The following is a 21,982-nucleotide window of genomic DNA, read 5'->3' on the forward strand; positions in this document are numbered from 1 at the left end:
TGATCTCTTAAGGCAGAGTTTCTCTAAATAATGAGTTTCAGCAAGGGCTTTTGAAGGTTTAGAATTCTATCCTTATCCTATAACTGTGATCTACACTCCACTGTGGCATTGTCATACCAAATCTGGATTGGATGATTGTCCAGTTCAACACTACAAACCTACCCCAGTTCCTGGCTGTTGCATGAAAGAGAAGTTGTAAAGATTTTGGGAAGAAAGGATCAAGGCTAAGTACACAAACTAGATTATTGTGACCCTAAATGAATGATTGGGATTGTCTTGGGAGAAAATCTAAATGAGTGACTAGAGATGACAGCAGTCATTACCCAAGACCGTGGGGTGCCCAGTGCTCAGTGTATTGTTTTAGGTGACTTGATTCGCTAGCTCAATAAAACAGAAAAGTAGTTTTCAGGAGAGTGGGCATACGGTGTAAACCCCTCATATTAAGATGCTTTATTAAGTTATAAATCATATGCCCAAGACTCACAACTGGGAAAACAAACTCTAAAAGGTTGTATTAACTTTTTACCTATAGAAAATCAATAAACCAAAGAGGTGCACTTCGGACTTTTGACACAACTGTAGTTAAAAGGCAACACTACAACCAAAAAGTAAAATTAGCACTATAAATTACAAATGAAAATCATTATGGTTTAGATTTAGTTCCAATTTAATGTCTAAAACAAAAATGTATCTGTCCTTAAAAGCTGGGAGATTTAGAAAATACCAATAATAGTTGTATCTACTTTCCCCTACCAGGTCAGGATTTCTGAAATAACAATGAAGGCTATGGCGTGGGTTTGTGCCATCTGGCCACACATTGTACCAGGACTTCATTGATGTTACTATTGCATTGCCTGGGCAATTTTGTTGATGGTATATTAGCTTATTAACTTATCATTTGGCTGCCATGTTTTTTCACATCAGTCTTAATGCTTAAACATTTTACCAATTGTGGACATTAATATGGTAACAACAGTCCTCCATGCATGGTTTTGTTAATTTAATGTTGCAGCTCTGTTTATTAAAATCTTAAACATGTTAGTTTTATACAATCACTAGTCATAACAGCAGATTAAGTCTGGTAGCAAATGATTGCTCTGCAGTGTCCATCACAATCATCATTTGTCTGTGTCCATGGTGTAATTAGGCTGCACATATATTTATTTAATATTTCTTTATTTCACAGCAAACTGGTAAGATGACAGCCGCCTCCAGTAAACCGTAAAGCCAAAAGTTCATCTGACAGAAAATAATTGTTCAATTGCACTCCATACATTGTCATACCTGCTCCATGCTGAACAGCTGGGTTGGTTGGCATCTGAGAGGCCTTTACTTTACATGCAGATAAAAAAATCAACACACTTGGCTTCAAGTAAATTTGTTTTATTTCTTAAAAAAACAAAACTACAAAATTCACAAAAAGCATCAACATAAAACATAACACACGTTTCATCCTGGTAGAGATTCCTGTATTTAGAATATATGGGTAAAATAAACTGTATAGAAAAGTGGAAAGAAACCTATTGAAGTTGGCACAAAGCAGTTGCTGACATTTCTCACTGAGCTCATGTGCAGTAAATGCATGAAAACAATTTCGGCAATGTAACCCAAGCAGTTAAGAACTTACATGTAAACAAAGCAACACAATGAACATTTCTGCTATGTAAACATAAAAGTGACATTTTAAACCATCTCTGTAAAATACAAAAATAAAACACAGTGATAAAATCATGCAGCATTAAAACAAACAGCCCTCACCTTTCTATGAAAATCCCTTATGACACATTACTGCAGGGGACAGTACCACTAAAATGTGGTTATTTATTACCTAGTAGCAGATCTGTTCCCCTACTCCCCATATTTCTGTATTGAAATGGGACAAGCACGTAGAACACAGAACACTGACACTTTGCGTGGTTAGTCTGTGGTCAGTTTTCTGAGACAGAAGCTTTTATGGTCCGTGCAAACATTCTTCTCAGCAGAAAAGTTCAATACATTAACCTCAGACTATTCATCCTTACTAGGATTCTTTTTCTTTAGTACAACTCTCATATAGACCCAATGAAGGTAGACAAGGCTCATTACCTGGATTGGTAAGAGCTCCAGTGATCTCAGGAAACCAAAAACACAGAAGATGCCTTTCTGTGAATACGAATAATAACAAATTATCTACATCAAAGGTTTCCATATCTCTATGAACCCTGAGATACCAGGCACCAAATTTTGTATTTGTTTTGTAGCAAAATAAATGTATCCAACAATCTGAACGATTAGTATGGTGGGGTGTTGTATATAAAAATGTTTCTGTAGAAGGTACGAGCCTTTGACTTGGCCCACCACAGAATAACGGCAAGGATAGATGACATGAAAGATCTGTCAGTATACATGGCTGTGTTGATTATAGAAGTTTTTTCTAGTTTTATTATGAGTGGGGAGGAGTTAAAACATCTGCCATACAATCTACCTAGAAAACGCTCATTCTGAGAATTGCCTTTCCTTGGGGGAGACTTCCTCTTGATTTCTGCAGTTTTTCTGGGACAGGAAGTGACAACTTATACTGTTCTCCATTGCATCAGGTTTAAGCTGGACTTCCACCTTTTAAGATGCTTATAAATATTAACCATAGAGTCACTTTGATTCCCAAACATTTTTAAGCGGGAGATGGATTTTAAGCAGTTATCAGAATCAGCTGCTACATCATGTACAAAAGGAGTAAAACTCTGCAACACATTCATCTATCGACTTTCAAAAAAATACAATAAAATAGAACATATATTTAGAATAGGAGGCAGTGCACAATATTCATTAGTCTAACCATCAGAAAGTTTTAGTGTTTGTCAAGTACGTACAACTGCCGAGTTGCATAAAATCTACTCTGCAAAATAAAGAGATTAAAAACAATAACCATCGTCCCATCTCCAATGTCTGATCACCATTTCAGTATTCACTTGTGTTTTACTCACTGCCTTCTGTCACCTAACATCATTATCTGTTAACCTGCTAACAGGGCAGCCATTGCACCAATGTATGTAGAAAGCCCCTGAACACAGGTCAAATAACAAAGCAATATAAATTATTAGAAGCAAAGCACTGAAGAAGTCTTCAGATTTAAGCTAAAATCTAAATCTGTGGAAAGGTGACACAGAGAGATACCAGCAAGACTTTAGTTATCTTCCTGAGTGTTGTGATAGCCCATGTACCCAGGCAGTTCAATATACAATTAAGGTAAAGTTGATGCTAATAGGGATATCTTGCAATATAGGAGTCTGTTGGTTAATGAATATTGCAGGGGAACATTAATAAATAAGTACAATAATGCATGTATGTGTGTGTGGGTTGTCTGAATTTAGAGTTGAGAGTCCCAGCCCTAGGACCTTCCATGGAGTTCTGAGAGGTGTACTAATAACCTCACACTGTCATTGGTAAATTGTTAAACTCCACTTTAAATCAATGACAGTTTTAAATTTTAAAGAAACTATTAGTGAGAGAAATAAGGCTGCTGCAATAGTGGAGCAACATTTAAAACACCGCTATCTGTCTGGCTGTTTCAGTTTTCTTTGAGCCATTGACCTGGAACAGACAAACAGATCAGGAACTAGGACTGACGTTTGGGATCAGTGACACAAAGTATTAAAATTTGTCTTAGAAAATCAGTAAATCTAGTACATCTCTGCATACTTCTCCATGTTTTATTCCTTTTGTACATGGGAATCCAGAAAATTTCCTGAAATCCAGCAAGCTTTTGACCTCCTATAGTGACCTGACAACGTTCTGCACCGCACTGAAATTCCAACCTGTTCTGTAAATATAAGTATTGTGGGGGAGGATGAGAGAGAGAGAGAATGAACGAGAGAGAGGGAGATGGAGAATGAGAGGGAGATAGAGAATGAACGAGCGAGGGAGATAGAGAATGAACGAGCGAGGGAGATTGAGAAAAAAGGTAGGAGGTTGAGTTTGCAGATAGATACTGAGCTGTCAACGCATTAAAAAGGTACATGCTAACTGGATTTCTGGTCAACAGGTATTGCTCTGTACTTGCAACATTTAAAAAAAAAAAAAAAAAAAAACACTTTAGAGGACATGAGTGATCCTACAACTCAGCAGTGATGAGACTGGTAGCTTAGCACTTGCCTGTTTTTGTTTTTTTTTTGTTTTTTTTTACAAATTTATTGGTGCTCCAAGGCAATGAGTAATTCCATACATATAGTAAATGGAAGGTGCTCCTATGTAATGCTGCTGTGATGTGTTGGCAGCAGCAGAATCGCCAGCTTAAAGCCACTGGATCACCACAAGAGTTAGACAAGTTGTATTTTTTAAAAGCAAGAGTCAGCTAAGGCAACTTCCTCTCTACAAACACACAATATCCAGTGCAGCATGTTTTTTCTTTCTTTTTAGTTGGACTACTCAAATGGGTGCTTCAAATTGCAGGTAAAACCACAAATAATGTGTTGCATCTCCTGCACGTGGTGAGAGTGGAATGCTGGGTATACATTATAGCTACAGAGCTACATATTACTGGAAGCATCTGGGATGTCTGAGGAAAGACTTGAGGCATCACTAGAGGTAATCAGTTCAGAAACAAGTCTTTTGGGCTCAGGTGTGGATAAAATAATACTTCAAGTATCTCATCATTAAAATAGTGCACTTACAGATCTGTGTGCACAACAGGGCTGTATAACCAAATATAATACACTGTGCCCAGACATAGCAGCAGCTTCCTATAAAGATCTGGGAGTTGTCGAGAAATGATTGTGTGTTCGTTTGATTGCTTAACAAAGATTAATTAAAATGGATTACCAGATCTATGGCATTTGACACTTTTGTACAATAGTATAAATATAAGAGTTTTCTGAAGAATATAAAACCAGTGACTGTATACGGCGATGAGCCAGAGCCGTCCATTTTACTGCTCTTCTTTTGTCCCACAGTTTGAAGATTCTTCCGACTTCTGTCTCTGTATTCTGGTCCTGGTGGATGCTGGAAAACAAATGCAATTATTTAAAAACAGTTTGCCATATTCCATACACCCAACACTTAGCCTGGGCTGACCATATAGGTTTTATTGTATTCAGCTGCTGAAACATTCCATATTTCAAGAACATCACTGTTCTAATGCAAAGCTGTGCAATTCTGGTCCTCAAAGGCCACATACAGGCTAGGGGTTTCATATAAACACTCATTTTCTGACTTTTTGTCAAGAACACCTTACTAAAGTGGTAATAAGAGAAATATTTTACTGTCAGTTCTCAGTCTGATGCCAAAATACTTTTTAACCTGATTTCTTCCTGGCACAGCACAAACACATGGAGGAGTATAACACAAATAGTGTATAATAAGCATATTTCTACATGTATGGTAATACAAAAATGGAGGGTTGTCCACGACAATGATTCTTCTCGAGGCAAAGACACACCTTTCTTGCACAATAACATTTCCACTCATTTTGAAATGACATTTAGGAAACTGAAAACCAGAAGTGAAAGAAGAATGAACAGATTACTCAATACACATTTCATAGTGCACAGACCTTCCTGCCTGCTCACTAAAGTTCTTATGTGCAAATCATTTCTCAGAACTATGAATGTGTAGGAGAAAGCAGATTCTTGTCACTGTATGATCTGTACAAGCTGCTATATCTATGATCACCATTAGTAAAAAAAATGCAGCTCATATATACGACCTTATTCAATCTCTATAATGTATAATGTTGTGTGTATGGTAAATGTTCGTTAAACAACTGACAGAAGAATCTAAGAGCCCAGTTATGCTTTAGTACAAAGTCTAAAGGCTGAAAGGCCAATTTTGCATTATTTTCTATAGGTAACATTTACAGCATTTCTCATTTTCTCAGTTACATTTAATCACCTTTTTAATATTTATCTTGGAATTTAAAATAAAATGTTGCTGATTTTTATGGGTGATTCATCAACAATTGATACAACACCCTAGCCAAACCTTTGGGGACACACGACTCATACAGTATTTTGAGATATCTGTGATAACATGATTAACCAACATGAACCTAATCTAAAAATATCTCACTAAATATAGAGATTGATAGCCCACACACTTAGGCTGGGTACACATGTGCAACAATTGTCGTTTATATAAGTATATTTCACAAACGACAAAAGACTGCACGATACATGATATGAAGAGGGGGAAGAACGACGGAGCGGCACCCGGCTGCACTCTCTCCCGTTCACTTCCATTACGATCATTTGTTTTCCGTGGATCTGCATGGACAGTTGTCGGAACAACGCACGACGGGCGCTGTACACACACCAAATTCTCATCCGATATTAGTGCTGAGGTGATTATAGGACGAGAATCATCTGACGTGTGTACGAAGCCTTATACGTGCATGTGAAAAGTATCATTTATGTGTAAAGGGTTTCCTTAGCTTTCATTAATTCTTAAGCAGCAAAACTTTAATACACATAGGCTTCTCCTAACGTCATGTACAATAGGCCTGGAGGATTTGATACAGATAGATAGATAGATAGTTGGTATGTAAAGTTTGTAAAGACCTTTTAAACTTTTACAGCATTTCTGCAAAATAGGATCCAAACATAATCAGTTTGTTCTAAAACTAGATAATCAGAACTCAAACTTGACCATTTGTTCTTCGGAATCAACCATTTTTTAGTAGATAAATTTGTGTGTCAGGAGGTCACTGCAGCATGATCCACCTTCTCTTCATTTCACGGATAGATATCAAAATTTCATCTTTCATCTGGTCTAGAAGCAGCAAGATAGGTACAATAACTTAGTCACTCACTTCCGGGGAATATAACAATCACATTACTAACCTTTTTTTTACATAATCTGCCTGACAATGAAATGTAATACTAGAGTTGTGCCACACACAAATGTGTATTTTCTTCAATTTTCTTTAAAAAAAAAAATGTATTACTAAAGTCCTTCTGACTACGTTACTTAGGATCACATCATCTAGTTTTAAATTTTATTAATTTAAACGGGATTACATATGATAAGAAAACATTGGGAGGATTTGTTATAGTTTTTCACTTTACAATCTTAAAACAGATTATTGCTTTAGGCTACATGGATTGATTTATGAATTAAAATAGATCAGGAAGATGCCGATTCTAATAAATACAGTTTTAGTTCTTATAGAAGCGGGTGTAATCCGTGTTCTGCACCTGTTGTACTCTGTTTACTTCTCCTCTGCACTGTACTGCTGAAACTTATCACATCTGTGCAGATAAGAGGAGCTCTGTACTTAGCCTATAACCCAGACTGTTACACTTTGTACTTCTAAACTGTTCATATTTTATTGTGCAAACTTTTCATAGATTAGGGAGCTCGTGTTTATCCCAATAACCACAAGAATATGACCAATTTAGCCATTATTTGTATGAATAAAGTCATTTCTGAGCCATGCAAAGATTAACAAGTATGGAACAATGAATTCTCCCATCACTCACAAGAGCTCATTCTTGCACACGGCCTTTTTTTCTGTGTCATAAAAGCTACCAAGTGTGCTATATTGAGTATCATCATTCGTCATTGCACACGCATTTGTGTGTTGACACTTTCCATATCTACAGTATATGGCATAAGACTGATCATTCCTGATGTGAATAGATGAGGAGGAAGAACTAACATCTCACTTGTCATATAAACAACTGTATCTGGACCTGAAAAAAAGCAAGGGAAACACACAAAATAATACAAAGATGAACTCCCAACAAATTTTTAGGCTAAGCAGGGAAAAAACACATAGGGCCAGTAGGTGGCCATAGACCTAGGTCAGGTTATTTATCTGAGTTGATTCTTTAAATGAAGATTACAAAGAACAACCTTTAATTTTTTTTGCTTTCAAATGTGAAATGGTTTAGAACACTAGTATACAGACGTTACATATTAAATATAAACTCCTAATTATAAGCTCCCAATTAACATCAGACTGTGAACGGATGAATAATTACCTAGTCACAGTATTCCATCAGGTAACAGGCCAGTATACCAAGCGACTATTTTCTGTTGTCTTTTGCACTACCTGGTTTTCTGAGTCATACACTATTAGTTTACCTTTTATTGTAAAGCAGTCTACACCATCATTACATATTCCCAGGGACTTGATATTTAGGACAAACTAATTATCAAGTGAAAGACATGTGGCTAATTGTACAGGCCTTTGCCCAGACTTGCATTTGATTTTAGTCCACAAGCACTATATTATACATCCTTCCCTACACAATACTCATAAAAAATACATGTAAGGTGTGTGAATAATAAACAGCTAACCCCAGTTAGTTCTGGGACTTTGATTCCTTTTCTGGTTCCAAACAATTCATATAGCCAATAATATGCTTTACTCCTTTATGATCTTTAAACCTATTTTGGGGACTACATACAGTATATACACACATACAAAAACACACGTATCATATACATAATGATCTGCATTATAACTCTGATCCTCTGGGCAGAACTTGTTGGTGAAATCACTGCAAACCATTTAAAGGGTTAAAAGTAATTTCAATTTATTTTTACTTGTGCAAAGTCCAAACAATACCTTACCACACTGAATATTAAAACAGAAAAAGAATAAAGCTTTAAAATTTTACTGAGGTCTTATAAGTAGAAGGAGAATCTGAAAGAAAACATCATCATCAAAACAGGTGTATCCACTGATTCAGGGGGTATAGAGGTTTTCTTTATCAGGGTGACAGTTGATTTTTGTCCTGGTTGGGATATTTCCATTTACATTCTAAGAAATGCAATAGAAATAAAGAGTAGCGAAAACTCCAACTAAGCGAGGGGAAATCTTCTCTTAGACAGCGTTTGCCAATACAAGTGCCTCCTCTGAAAAATTTCCCCTCGTTTTTTTCCTGGCAATAATTTGTAATTGAATGTCCAGTTTCTGTCAGTGACATTTGGCAAATGAAAAGGGTAGACCTAGTCAGTACACAGACAGCAGTAAAAATGTCATAGGACATGTAATACTTCCTTGCTCTGTCCATTCATATCCATATTCATACCCATATACATACACCTAAAACACAAACATTTTCTTTCTCTTCTACATTTTCCTGATACAACAAAACTTTTTTTGCCAGTCAGAATGTGCAAAGTTCAGTCTTACATAGATAAACAAAGCTCAGTCAGAATATACAATGTTAATCAAAAAATATTAGATAACAAAGATAGAACACTTACTCATTTCTGCAAGCTTCTGCTGGAACTTCGAATCAGTAGAAAGAGTTTTGCTTAAGAGAAAAAGAAAAATAAGATTAGATGACAAAAGAAACATGCAGTAGGTCAAATACAGGAATGTGGCAGTTTTCAGGAATGTTTTACTAGAGTTGTCAGAATAATTTTGCTCTAGACTAATGCATATTGTTCTAGAATATTTTTAATTTAAGTTTTTTTGCTGAGCATTTGTGGTGGAAAGTTTATTGTAGAAACCTTTCGGAGCCCTTTTAGATAGGGACTATAATTTTAAGGAAAGGTTTTTTTACCACCTTAGCAGGACCTTAGCATTTTTAGAAATGTGAGGCAACACAGAATGAGACTTCTGTCACGTGTCCTCATTTCATACAGTAGTACTGATGTGTGCCCATAGCAGTCCATATTATTGCAATTTTTTTTCTTTTTTTTTTAGAAAATTGCAATACTATGGACTGCTATAGGAAACCACACAAAAACCAAACTAGCAGGTTTCCATAAAGGGAACCAAAAAAGGTTCCCTTTATGGAAACCTGCTAGTTTGGTTATTGTGCAGTTGAAGCTGCATTAGTGCATTGTGAGAACACGAAAATAATTACAGTTCATTTTTCAGGACAAGCTTTGGGGGGACTACTTTCCTCTTCTCGGTCAAAGCAGATTCCTAAAAAAGGTTAATTGAAATCTTAAGAACATTTCTGCACACCCTTCAGTAAAGTTAAAAATGCAAACAAAAATAGTTTTAAACATATATATTTGTGTTAAGTTTATCATTATACCTCCCATCTGCCTCATCATGCTCATCAAAGCGAAGCTTCTTTAGTGGTTTAGGGGCTGTGCCATCCTGTGCAGTCCTCTTTGTCGGACGTTCAGCACTGCTCACCATTTGGTTGATCATCTGAAATTTCTCTGATGCCTAAAGATAAATAACATTAACATTACATGGCAAACAAACGCAAGTAGAAAAATAGCACAAAGTTATGATGACAGTACAGTGAATGACAGTTAAATACAGTACTTACCATTTACAAATAAAGAAACTGTATGGGCAACAAAATAATATAAAGCCAAAACATGCTGAAGCCTCTCTTACCCCGAACCCAACATTTGCAATATCTATAAAATGTAATTTTGCCCAAGCTGTACCCTTAAAAAATCCCCTGCCCCACTGAAGTTGCAGCATTTGAAGATAAAATGTAGGGGGGTTTCTTTTTGTTCTGTTACCAAAGGGGATTCACACTATTTATTGCATTGTCAATTGTCTCAGAGACAGAAAGTAAAGAGAAAATCAAAATTTTACAGCAGCCAAAGCAAGAAGAGATGATGTTGTCAACAAAGACAAGAAAAAACAATCCAAACAGTAAAATTTTGATGAAAATATAAATAGCTGTATGTTAAGGCACAGTGTCACTGAAAATACACTGAATTTATATATATGCACAAATAGAACTTACTCCAATAGACATGTCACCAATGGATATTAGGAATCTGCAAAGAAAAAAAAATCCTTTCAGAGAAAACATAGAAATAGTAGTAAGAAATCCTTAAACATTCAACAGTCGTTATCTTGCAAAAATAAAACCATGGGAATCTTTAATATAACTGCCAAACTGGTGAGGCTCCAAGGGTACCTCAAGAAGCTCTAGGTATCCAGCTCTCACAAAGGTGCTTTATAGGCAGAGAAACACAAGCTAGCAGGCATATACTTGGTGCTGCTATAGACGTAGACATCCATCTTGGTTAGGTTTTTATGTCAATCAGGGCAGATAGTTGGAAGGCAGAAGAGTGACCACAGATGCTGTATATTACTTTATCAAAAGAAACTGTGATCTTCCAATTTGCCTGATTACTACTCTCTCTGTGAGAGCAGCTGACTGGTGGAAATCTGTCCCACACCCTCAGATATGAGAAATTTTCACCAATGCATAAAAAAATGTCCAGAACAGTAGGCTGTCATTTCATCCTAATAAAGTGCTTCACAAAATTACACTCTGATCATTATCGTTTCCAGGATTCCTATGAATTTTGGCCTTTTCATTTAGGCTTTTTCATGTAAATAAAGCAAAACCTTTTAATACATCTTTACAAACTCTTCATTAGTTTAAAACTATATTATGTTAGTTTAGCAGCCTGTTAGTTAGCAGCCATGATACCTTTGTTGTGGACAATAATGATCATGATCCTTAGTTTAAGCTCAGTTACTGATGTCAAACTAATGGGGCTGGTGGGACAGTTCAGATATCAGAAATACATAGGCACTTAAAATAAATGTTGATGCTTCTGGTCAGACTGTGCAACTGCATTACGTCCTGTCATGGTTGGTTCATATGCTGCCCTCAGTTTATGGGTAATGTTTTGTGGGAGCGATGAGCTAGGTGACATGTTCTGGATTTCTGTATATGAAATGATATCTTACTTACTCAATATACATGTAGACCCTGATCTATGGCAGCACTTCTACATATGGATGATTTACCCCTCCATAAACAACAGCATGCATTACTTGCCTTAGTTTTATTAGCTGCTAAACAAGTGATGGCAAAAATTTAGAGAACACCATGAGCCCTGTTTTCTGAGGTTACTTCCAGGTTATATGACATTATGGTAAACAAAAAACTAACCATCGTATTAATGGACTCTCTGGTCAAATTCCTAGCAATTTGGTATACTTGGATCAAATATAAACATCCTGACATAGCTCTTCTATAGAGTTTTAGGGAATGAATGAAGCATTCGGCTGTATTTGGAGCAAGGCCTCTGCTTTCCCATGACGCTACACCTTCCTCTTTTCTTACCCCTCCAGTTCATTTTTTTCTCTGTCATTTTAGCCTATAATTCTTTACTTTTTTATTCATTCTTACAAGCCCTACCACCAATAATGCCAACCATATGGTTCACGGTCTACTGCTCTCAAAGACTCGCTATACATTCAGGGTGTGTGCTATACCTTATTTACCCTGTTAAGCCTACTTAAACATAAGGATCCATTAGGGGTTTTCATAACTTAAGTTTCTTCGTAAGGATACATTGCTGATTAATGGAATGATCTGGTGTTTGCAACTTTCTTTTTTACACTACATGCATTCTATTGTGTATTGATGCATTTGTATATTTGTATTTATTTGTATGGTTGCTGTTTTTCTGTGTATATTTGTGTATCTTTTCAAAATCTCAAGAAAAATATGTGCAACAGAAATAAGCCATTTGCTTGTGACACTACAGCTATACCCATAGGTATGTTTTGACCACTAATAATCTTGGGGCACCAGATAATAGTTAAAAAAATACTTTTAAGTTTCATGTCAGAATGTTAATAATGTCGACAAGCACACAAGCATAAGCATATGACCCAGTATACAGGGTGTTTGAATTACAACACACCTAGTCCTTGGTGTCATTTTTGTTGGTGAAAGAAGTCCATCTGATGACTTGTATGGGCTTTTTAAAGGGGAGACATAAATATTTCCAGGAACTCTTAATGGAGAGTTTGCAACTTTATAAGGGCTTCGTGGTAATTGAGGAATTGGTGACAAGGTAGGAGGCTAAAAATAAAAACAGAGAAAATAAAAGTTACAACACCAAAACACATAATATTGGAGGATTGTATAATATGTCAAAATAAAAAAAATAAAAGTGTTAAACTGATCTGTTCAGACTATTATATATACTTAAGATTAAACAGCTTTTCTGATAATCCACCATACAAACAGTGTAGAGAATATGAATATATATATATATATATATATATATATATATATATATATATATATATATAAACATCTCCATTGGATACTTGCAGGGGTATACAGCTCACACTGTTGCAAATCAAAGGTTCATTTACCATTATAGTAATATTATCAATAAAAAATTCTCACCCTTGTTGAAGCATATTGCAAGATATTACTTTTTAATTTCTGCATAAAGACCAAGTTGTAGAATACGATAATAGAGTCATGCTTTCCTTCTCTGATCAAAACATGTTTGAACGTCTGTAAAATAAAACAAATTTTGTAATACAAAAAAAAGTACATTTTAAATAGGTTGTGCCTTAATTATTTATAGTTTATTAAACCTAAAGGTTTGTAGTAGCATGGACAACTGAGCTGATCTGGCAATAAAAAAAAAAAAACAACCAGCATTGCTAAGTCTTTGTTAAGTAGATGTGCTGCAAATGCAAAAATGTAACCAAAAATATTTTACCTCTTGGTTTGTGTTTGTAAGCTGCTTGTATGCCGTAACAATGGTTTTGAAGCGGAGATCAATGTTCTTTGCCTTACAAATGCCATACATAGAGCACATCATGATCTTCCAGAAAGAAAAAAAAAAAGCAGAAATGAATACACTTAGCATTTTTTTTCTTATAACAATTCCTACTAAACTAAAAAGACAAACTAGACAATCATGAATAGGACTGTAAGGGTCAAGTTACACCAGTAGCTTTGGCCTGCTTAACACAAGGCAGTCCCAAGTCAAGATCAGAGTAAGACCATTTGCCTGAATTGACCATAATGTCCTGAATTTTCAGTTTATACCAATGCACTGTACACTGTGATGAATAAAAGGCACAATGCATAATTTAACAACATACAAGTTAGGGATAAACACTGCACGTGTGTTATGCACACATGAGTGCATATTATGGTGTGAATTGGCCCTAATAGGCAGTAAGGCTTACCTAAAAAATATATTATAAAAAAAAAAAATATATATATATATATATATATATTTTATAAAGACACAATAGATGATTGTCTGTAACTAAATACTGAATTGCAAGACTGGTAGCTGGGACCAGATTAGGCCATCCAGCCATTATTATAAGATCTTGGGGCTTTCCCACCAAACAATAACAGCACACCCTGTTGTGTATCTCCGTAAATGTCCACATGCCTTGTACCATTACCATTCTTAATATTCATTTCTTGCTGGCCCAAAGAAGAAGCAGCGCATATGCAGTTTAGGCTATTACTCCTGCATTGATATTGCAATAACATAAAACATTTATTATTACAATTCCCAGTGCATTCTCCCATGTCTACTTTATTCCTTCCAGGTACAATATTGCACAAAGCCATATTAGAAGAACTTTTACTGAACAAATAACTATGTGAATTCTTTATAAATTGTGCCCTTTTGAAAATTTTGTAAAGCTTAGAAAAAGGTTGCAGCGTCGCTATCAGGTTTCTATCAGTGGAAAAAAGACAAATCGCTCCAGCAGATATGAAACCCATTGCTACTTTAAACAAAACCATAATTTTGCCTAAAACAATAACAAACAAATATATTTTTTTTATAAACTAAAAATGAAATATTAAGCAGTTGAAGCAAACATAAATCATGCACACTTAAGGGCTACGATTTTTCAATCAAAGACATATTTATCCTGTCATAAGGTCAAAAAAATGTGCAGTGTGACAGACAAATATGTGCCTGGCTAACATAAGAAATGATGACTTCTGTCCTTGATTACCTGGTCTAAGTGTCTGTCCCTCATCAGTTCATATTCATGCTGCAGAGTGTGCTGAAAGAGAGTCCAGATGATTTGCTCCAGCTCAGGGTGGTCAGACAACAGACTGGAACATAGGCTTTTGAGCCTTACATATGCCAAGAAGTACACTAAATTGGAAAAAATGCAGTTTGTCAACAACCAATACAATGTACATAGATAATATATGTATATGTCATATAAATATATCCCCTTGTTTAACATACTAACAGGTGTAGCACACCATTCTAACAGTACACAAAGCAGCAGATAAAGTATATATGATTATATAGAGGAGCTCCAGCATGTGTGTATTAGTAAAAAAAAAATCAGAAAGGGATAGGCATAACTCCTACCAGGCTTCTTCAGTATTATCCTTTGGTTCAAAAGGCACTTGTTTTCATAAATTAGAATACTGAATTTTAAATGTGTAAAATTGAATTTCAAATTAGTACACAGGCTTTAACAGGTTGTTATACAGAAAAGTAACAAAAGCTTTTGAATGACTACATATACAATACCAATACTCTGTAAGGTTCTGGAAGAAGGGCTGTCAATCAGCTCCATCATTAAGCCAGAATGTCATAGGCCGTATGTATTCATCATGTTCTACATTCAAGGAAAGTTAGTGGTAGCTGTGGTTTGTGTAAAAAGCGTTTTCCCCCACATTTACACATGCTCAGCTACAACAGGTTGGGAAGAAGTGGACAGACCCTCATATTCTGAATTCTTAGGATGGATGGAGCCAAGGGAAACCTGACAAAATGGCAATGCACTCCATGGTGTATTGAAAAATGAAGCAAAAATGAAGAGTTGGTTGTTAGGGCATACATACATTTTTTTTAAATTAAGGAACCAAATATGAGATCAGTCATAACTAATTTAGACTTTGCTAGTTCCCTGGGCATCAATTTTTTTAAAACATTTTTTTCCCTTAAAACAATGGCTGGCATTCCAAGTCAGACACCAATTGTGTTATTGTTTGTTAACACACTCACATTAAAGGCTCTATTTATTAAACAAGGAACATTAGACATTCCCTCAAAGGAATCAATTACTTCCCTTGAAACACGTGGACCTGAAAGATTCCAACAAGGGAATATTTAGGAGAATGTCTGATTCCTTGTTTTAAAAATATAGCCCTAAGTGTTCAAATATGTTTAAGTACCCCTAACATGATGGTGAAATGTGTAGGATTGGGAACACAATTGGTCTGATTTGGGCACACTTTTTGAAATATATAAAGCTCAATGGGAAAACTGTTACAATTTTATGAATGAGCGTTGACTTAAAAGAACAAGCCAACCCACGATTCTGTATGATATAATTGTCCACAGAGCTTGGCAGACACCGACTTACCTTTTTTGTAAAAAAATGACAGTGAGGTAAATTTTTGCTGTGACTTTGGTGGAGCAGGGCTCTGTCCATTTGTACTAGATGTGGTAGATGCATTAGCTGCAGTACCCTGCTGTGTGCTTCTTGAAGGTGACAGGTAGCTAAAATGAGAGCATACACATATTACATATGGTGCTTGCAAAATACCATGTAGATTTAATGACTGGTTGCCTTGCATACATAAACAGAGACTGGACAGAACGTCCTAACTCTAAACTCAATTTAAAGGTTTGGCCAACTTTCATCCCACTGGTGTGCAGCAAGTTCAATACATATTCAATGAATGAAATATGCCATAAATGTATCATGAAGATTGCCTCAAACCTCTGCTGCATGTGCCAACAATGCAATTTTCTGTTGGAACATCAACTCATGTCATGTGACAGGTCATGTAATGCTGAGAAAACACTGCTATCCTGCAAAGACACTGCATATACAAATTGGTTGGGTGAAAAAAAGGGAGAGAATGGCGGACTATATTTTGTCAGCTTGTGAATGATTTTTTAGAAATTTATTAGCAATACTAATGACCACAGACCAAAAAATTAGCAGTGATTAAGCTGGATACAACACATATATTTACTTCTCACTGCACACATCTGTGCTGCATATTACACATGCCATGTCTACACTGATTCCATAAGTGCAATAATTTAGATCTTTAGTTTTAGTGTTGCTGCGCTGAGGAAAACAGAGACTATTTGACAAGCAATCCCTTCCCCACTAAGTACCGCTATTCAGAGAATTACAGGGGGTTGATATACATTCATATTCAGTTATCTAAGGTAGTTCAATGTAATGATTTTTAATGAATGTTCTGTTAATATCAGTCTTGAATTCAGCTTTAGGTTATGGTTTGATTTAATAGGTGGGTGAATAATCAACACTATAACATTGGATATTTGTTTGTAGACTTACAGATCTGCAGCTGTTGGGTTGTTTTGTGATGGTGGTTGTTGTGCTGCACTGGCCATATCTGTGTGATCAACTGATATTTCACGTTCCCTTGCAAGTTTAATCAAATCAAACAGAGGAGAACCCTAGAACAAATGACAATGTTTGCATTAATAAACACATACCATTATATACTCTGTAAAAATACATGAGTAGAAAACCACAGCCTTTCAAAGGTATGACCTTGGAAATGAATACCTGGCATATTTAGGTTCATTTGAACCAAGAAAAAAAGCAAAAAACTTTTTGGCAAACCAAGTTAGTTAGACAAAGTTGTGACAGTGAGAGAAGATTCTGATGAAATCTGCTATTTTGTGGCTTACATACGAGGGGGTGCTGAGAAGTTCCTGGCTTTGACCTTAAAGAAGAGAGAGCCAGAGTTATGAAATAACACATTTATTCTACAACTTCCCCCCGAGACTGATGCACTTCGTACAGCGTAGTTGCAGCTTTTCTAGACCGTTCAATTAAAAGTCCTTTGGTTGGACCGCAAAACAGCTCTCATAAGGATCTTTGACGTCAGAAATGTCCTCAAAACTTTGCCCCTTCAGGTGTTTCTTCGAATTCAGTAACAGATAATAGTCCGAAGGGGCCAGGACAGGTGAGTAGAGGGGATGGTAGACCAATTGGAAACCCAGGGTGTTCAATTTGGCAGCCACAACGTTGGTGCATTATCCTGCACAAAAAGGATCCATTTGGACAACTTTCCACGGAGTTTCATCCTAATTGCCTCCTTCAGTTGGTCCAGGAGGTTAGCATAATGCTGTTCGGTAATACTAGAGCCCTGAGGTAGGTAGTCCACCAACAGAATACAGTCTTTGTCCCAGAAAACAAACGCCGCTGTGGCGCCATTCCTTTGACTGTTCCTTGGTTTCAAGATCATAGATGTGGAGCCAGGTTTCATCCTCAGTCACTAACCTAGCCAAAAAGTCTTGTGCAGCTTCAAAATGGGCCAAAACGGCTTTGGATGCTTCAACTGGTTCCTTCTTCTGATCACTGTTCAAACATTTCGGCACCCACTTCACTGAAAGCTTGCGCATGTATAGGATAGTGGTGATAACAAACCCAACACACTCCCATGAGATATCAAGTATCTGGGCTATCTTTTTTGCGGATATTCACCAGTCCTCAATAATCAGCTCATGGACAGCATCGCAGATTGCCAGGTCAGTTGAGGTTGGGGGCGCCCATTGCGGGGCTCATCTTCAACGGTGAAATGCCCAGTCTTTAAACAAGATATCCAGGTTTTGACAGTGCATGGACAGAGTACTGTGTGCACAGACTGGCACAAAAAGTTAAAAAGAAGCTGGTACTAAAAAAATAAATAGATACAGGATACAGATATGACAAAAAATCCTTCATTCAAGCCAACACATTTAGGTTGAAAACAAAACAGATTAATTTCCTGGTATAGTTGAAACAATAGCAGAAAGGCTGAAATAGTAAAAATAAATAGATAACAAGAGTGCTAACTTCAGAACAAGAAATTAAGGGTCACAAATATGAACTTTTACTGCAAATAGAAAAACTTAGCAAAACAAGGCAAAGACATACATGTACTCTGTACTCAAAGTGCATTGCAACCCAAGAACTAAACTGTAATATACTGTAGCATACAGAATTTGTTTTTTTCCCAGTTTGTATCTTTTATTTTCACTTGGTCACTGGTCCACTAACCCTCTTTCTGTCCCAAGGTGATAATGGCCATACTTTTATTTAACAGACAAAAAGGCAGCAAAATTAGAGAACTGTGAAAGCGGTTTCCCAAAAACTGACAGGCAGAGAAGCACTGAACATTAGTATTGCCTGGACTAGACATTGTTCTTTAAATTCCCACAAACTCTTTGAAACAAAAAATCGTGGATTTCTGATCCTCTATTGTATAACTAATCTGGGTATTTTATTTCCTCTGTCTTCCATTATATTTTTAACATAAGCCTTTATGTTAGCCCGGTTTTTCCCCAGTTCTGTTTTGTCATGAATAATGTCCTGGTGTCTCCTCAGATGAGTTAAATATTAGGCTATTTTAATGTATTTCACCTGTTGGGGATTTTCACATTAACAGGATCTTTATAGCAGAATTTTCAAGTGTCATCATAGATCTGTAATCTGTAGAGATGGTTCTGCTTAAGGCCTACCACTGCAGAGGATTTTTATCCACCCAAAACAAGCTTAAATGTTCTCCAAGCCAGCACCTACTGCTCATTGAGTTTTGCCAGGATGAGCGATAGTCACCCGATGGTATGCTTACAATTTTGGCTGCTGGCATTAGTAACTGAGCAAACAGTAAAGACAAGAGCAGCTTGTGGTTCCAGGAAACCTTCAGAATTATCAGAACTATGAGAATTATCGTACAAGACCGTAAATAGTAGTTTTTTTCAAATGTTATTTAATCAGTGTGGGAGTTACAGACAAAGATGATAGTAAATGTGTGCGGCCTACTTTTACTGGTTATTTCTTTATAAGGGAACAACACAACAGGACACTCTGGTGCAAAATTTTCTTTTTATAGATTCCAGGAAATAACTGGACTTGGAAAGTAATTAATGCTTCCAGGTACAGGACAACAATGACCTTCCAGTCAATTCATCTTTCATTAAGTATACCTTTATAAGTATAACTTTATCAGACAAAGCATTTTAGATGAAAGTATGCACACATAAAAATAACAGAAATGTTTAGAGACTTCCATCAGTGCCAGGTAAATGTGATTACATTCAAAAGACGACTTCTGGATTTTCTTGGCTTTTGCAACCAGTTAACTTTCCTTTTTCAAAACCATTGCTTTATTACATATATTGCTGTACTTTCCCTGTATGATGACATTACAAAGCTGTCATGCAATAAACAACAAAGCCATAAAACAACAACTTCCTACAAGTGCTTTCACTTTCACCTTTATTTAAATCTCTTTGACCATTTAACAACTAAAACTACATGTCATGGACACATCTACATTGACGGCCAGTGGAATCTGAATAGCGTCTAAAGTCAAACACAGGCATTGCTGCCACATGGTTCAGACTCCATATTTGGTAAAGATGTCCCTTGTTGCCACATGCATACATGGCCAATCTAAATACAATTCCATAGCATTACCCCATCAGTGATCCTACAGAGTTTTATAAAATGTTAAAAATTGGGATCTATTTATAAAAAAGGCAATCTGACATTCCCTGGTGGGAATCAGTTACTGCTTTGAAACACACTGACAAGAAAGATTCCAACCAGAAAATGTTTGAAGTGATGTCATAGTATTGTCATTGAAGTAATGATTCCATATAATATAAATTGAACCCAATAATAATATTAGAAAGACCAGGCTATATACTGGGCAGTTCTTTGACCAGGTTGCAGGTGATGTGGTGTCTTGATTTCTCCAGAAAAGCTCCAATAAATTAGATATTTAAGTACAGATTACTGAAAATGCAAAGATTTGTAAAATAAAATGTTTCTATAACACTGCCAAACACAGAATATTGAAATTAATCAGAAATTAGACAAAAGCCACACATGTTTAATGGTTTACTAACTTTCCACACACCAAACTGTAAATGATGTAAAAAGCAAATAAAAAGGAGCAACCTTCTGTATATAAATACAGTAGCTCCACATACTGTTTATAAAATGTATTAACAAGGTATTAAAGTGGCCCTGAATGTGCACCATAACCATTTCGATCTGAATAGGGGAGCTTAATAGAGTCCACAATTCTCCCCACCAGTAAGTGAAAAACAAATATTGGTGCAGCTAATAAGGATAACAGGGCAGACGTTTAGAGGTGCTGCAAAATTTTAAATTAAGTTTTCTGATGTGTCTGTATAGTATATTAGATCCTCAGTGCTCTCTGTAGATTTTTTTTTTAGCTGGGATGAAGCTGTAGGAGGGTGGTAAAAAGTGGGCCAGACAATGCTTGACAAATTTAGTGTTCGTCATATATACTTTGTAATAACTTTCTAATGCCCACTCCCCTAGTATGTCCCATTTTCAATTACCTCTGTATAATACCCCAGATGTCTGATTCAAGAGCCAACCGTGTAGTTACTAAAAAAAACTGGGTGGTGTGTCCAACTAAAATGGTCTGGGAAGAACACTGGGTAAAGATTTCTAGAGCTCTTTAGATGTCCATACAAATGTAAACTATAGGAAATATTCAAGTATAGGGAAGTCTAACACCACATATTACAAAATCTTCCCAAGAATGCTGAGCTTTTAGTCTGACTAACCCACAAGTAAAAAATGTTTGTTAAATAATTTATAAAAAGAGAAACCCCAGATGCTTACTGTAATGTTCTGATGTGTATTTTATAAAAGTGAACTACTGATCATATTTTCATGATGGTATTTTATACATTCTCACAATTTTCTATTTAGCAACTTTGTCTAAAGTGTGTAGTCAGCTCAATATACACTGAGACATAATAGGCATAATTATCACTCTTAGTGGAATAACTGCTAAATGAAAAGCTGTATTTATGAAAATAAATGTGTTATTGTAACCCTTCCAGGTATTTATTACATCTCACAGAGATTGCAGTAATTTTCCCAACAACACATTCATTTGCAAATCTCTTCAGAAGGGTGGGCCAACTTCAGGCATCATCCAGGGGCCCCATTCACTTCCTGTACAGAGACGTCATCTTAAAGATGATGCAATTAAATAAATCCTGGTGCCTTTACAATTTTTAGTTGTATATATCTGACACACACCCCTGCAATCTCCCATTGTATGACTTGCTAGAAACCTAGAGTTGCAGCCTGAAAATTGAGGGACAGAGAGCCAAACAATTGCTTTTTTCAGCCAGCGCAGGCTTAATGATATCATTACCGCTTACACAAAGCCACCAGAATGAAGCTCAGGCTACCTACAGACGTGCATCAATTGTCGTTGGAAACGAACAATTAACAAATGATCGTTTGATGATCATTAACAATAAAAAGTGCAAAACAACA

The 21,982-nt window shown here is 36.2% G+C and overlaps 2 protein-coding genes across 2 annotated transcripts in view; one reads left to right on the top strand and one right to left on the bottom strand.

Moving 5' to 3' along the window:
- The window catches only part of RCBTB2 (RCC1 and BTB domain containing protein 2), a 45,779-nt gene extending 44,418 nt beyond the window's left edge, over positions 1 to 1,361 (top strand). Inside the window, exon 13 of the mRNA XM_072409757.1 lies at positions 1,187 to 1,361. Within this exon, the coding sequence (XP_072265858.1) occupies positions 1,187 to 1,225 (39 nt within the window). The 3' untranslated portion in view covers positions 1,226 to 1,361. The remainder of the gene's footprint in view (positions 1 to 1,186) is intronic.
- A 6-nt stretch (positions 1,362 to 1,367) lies between these two features.
- Positions 1,368 to 21,982, bottom strand: part of RB1 (RB transcriptional corepressor 1) — a gene marked incomplete in the record, with an annotated part of 82,369 nt that continues 61,754 nt past the window's right edge. The window contains 10 exon segments of the mRNA XM_072409727.1: positions 1,368 to 7,664; positions 9,190 to 9,239; positions 9,975 to 10,111; positions 10,650 to 10,683; positions 12,577 to 12,737; positions 13,071 to 13,184; positions 13,396 to 13,500; positions 14,666 to 14,811; positions 16,040 to 16,176; positions 16,994 to 17,115. Coding sequence (XP_072265828.1) covers positions 7,531 to 7,664; positions 9,190 to 9,239; positions 9,975 to 10,111; positions 10,650 to 10,683; positions 12,577 to 12,737; positions 13,071 to 13,184; positions 13,396 to 13,500; positions 14,666 to 14,811; positions 16,040 to 16,176; positions 16,994 to 17,115 — 1,140 coding nt within the window.

Source organism: Pyxicephalus adspersus, chromosome 1, assembly GCF_032062135.1.
Source record: "Pyxicephalus adspersus chromosome 1, UCB_Pads_2.0, whole genome shotgun sequence".
NCBI classification, from domain to species: domain Eukaryota; kingdom Metazoa; phylum Chordata; class Amphibia; order Anura; family Pyxicephalidae; genus Pyxicephalus; species Pyxicephalus adspersus.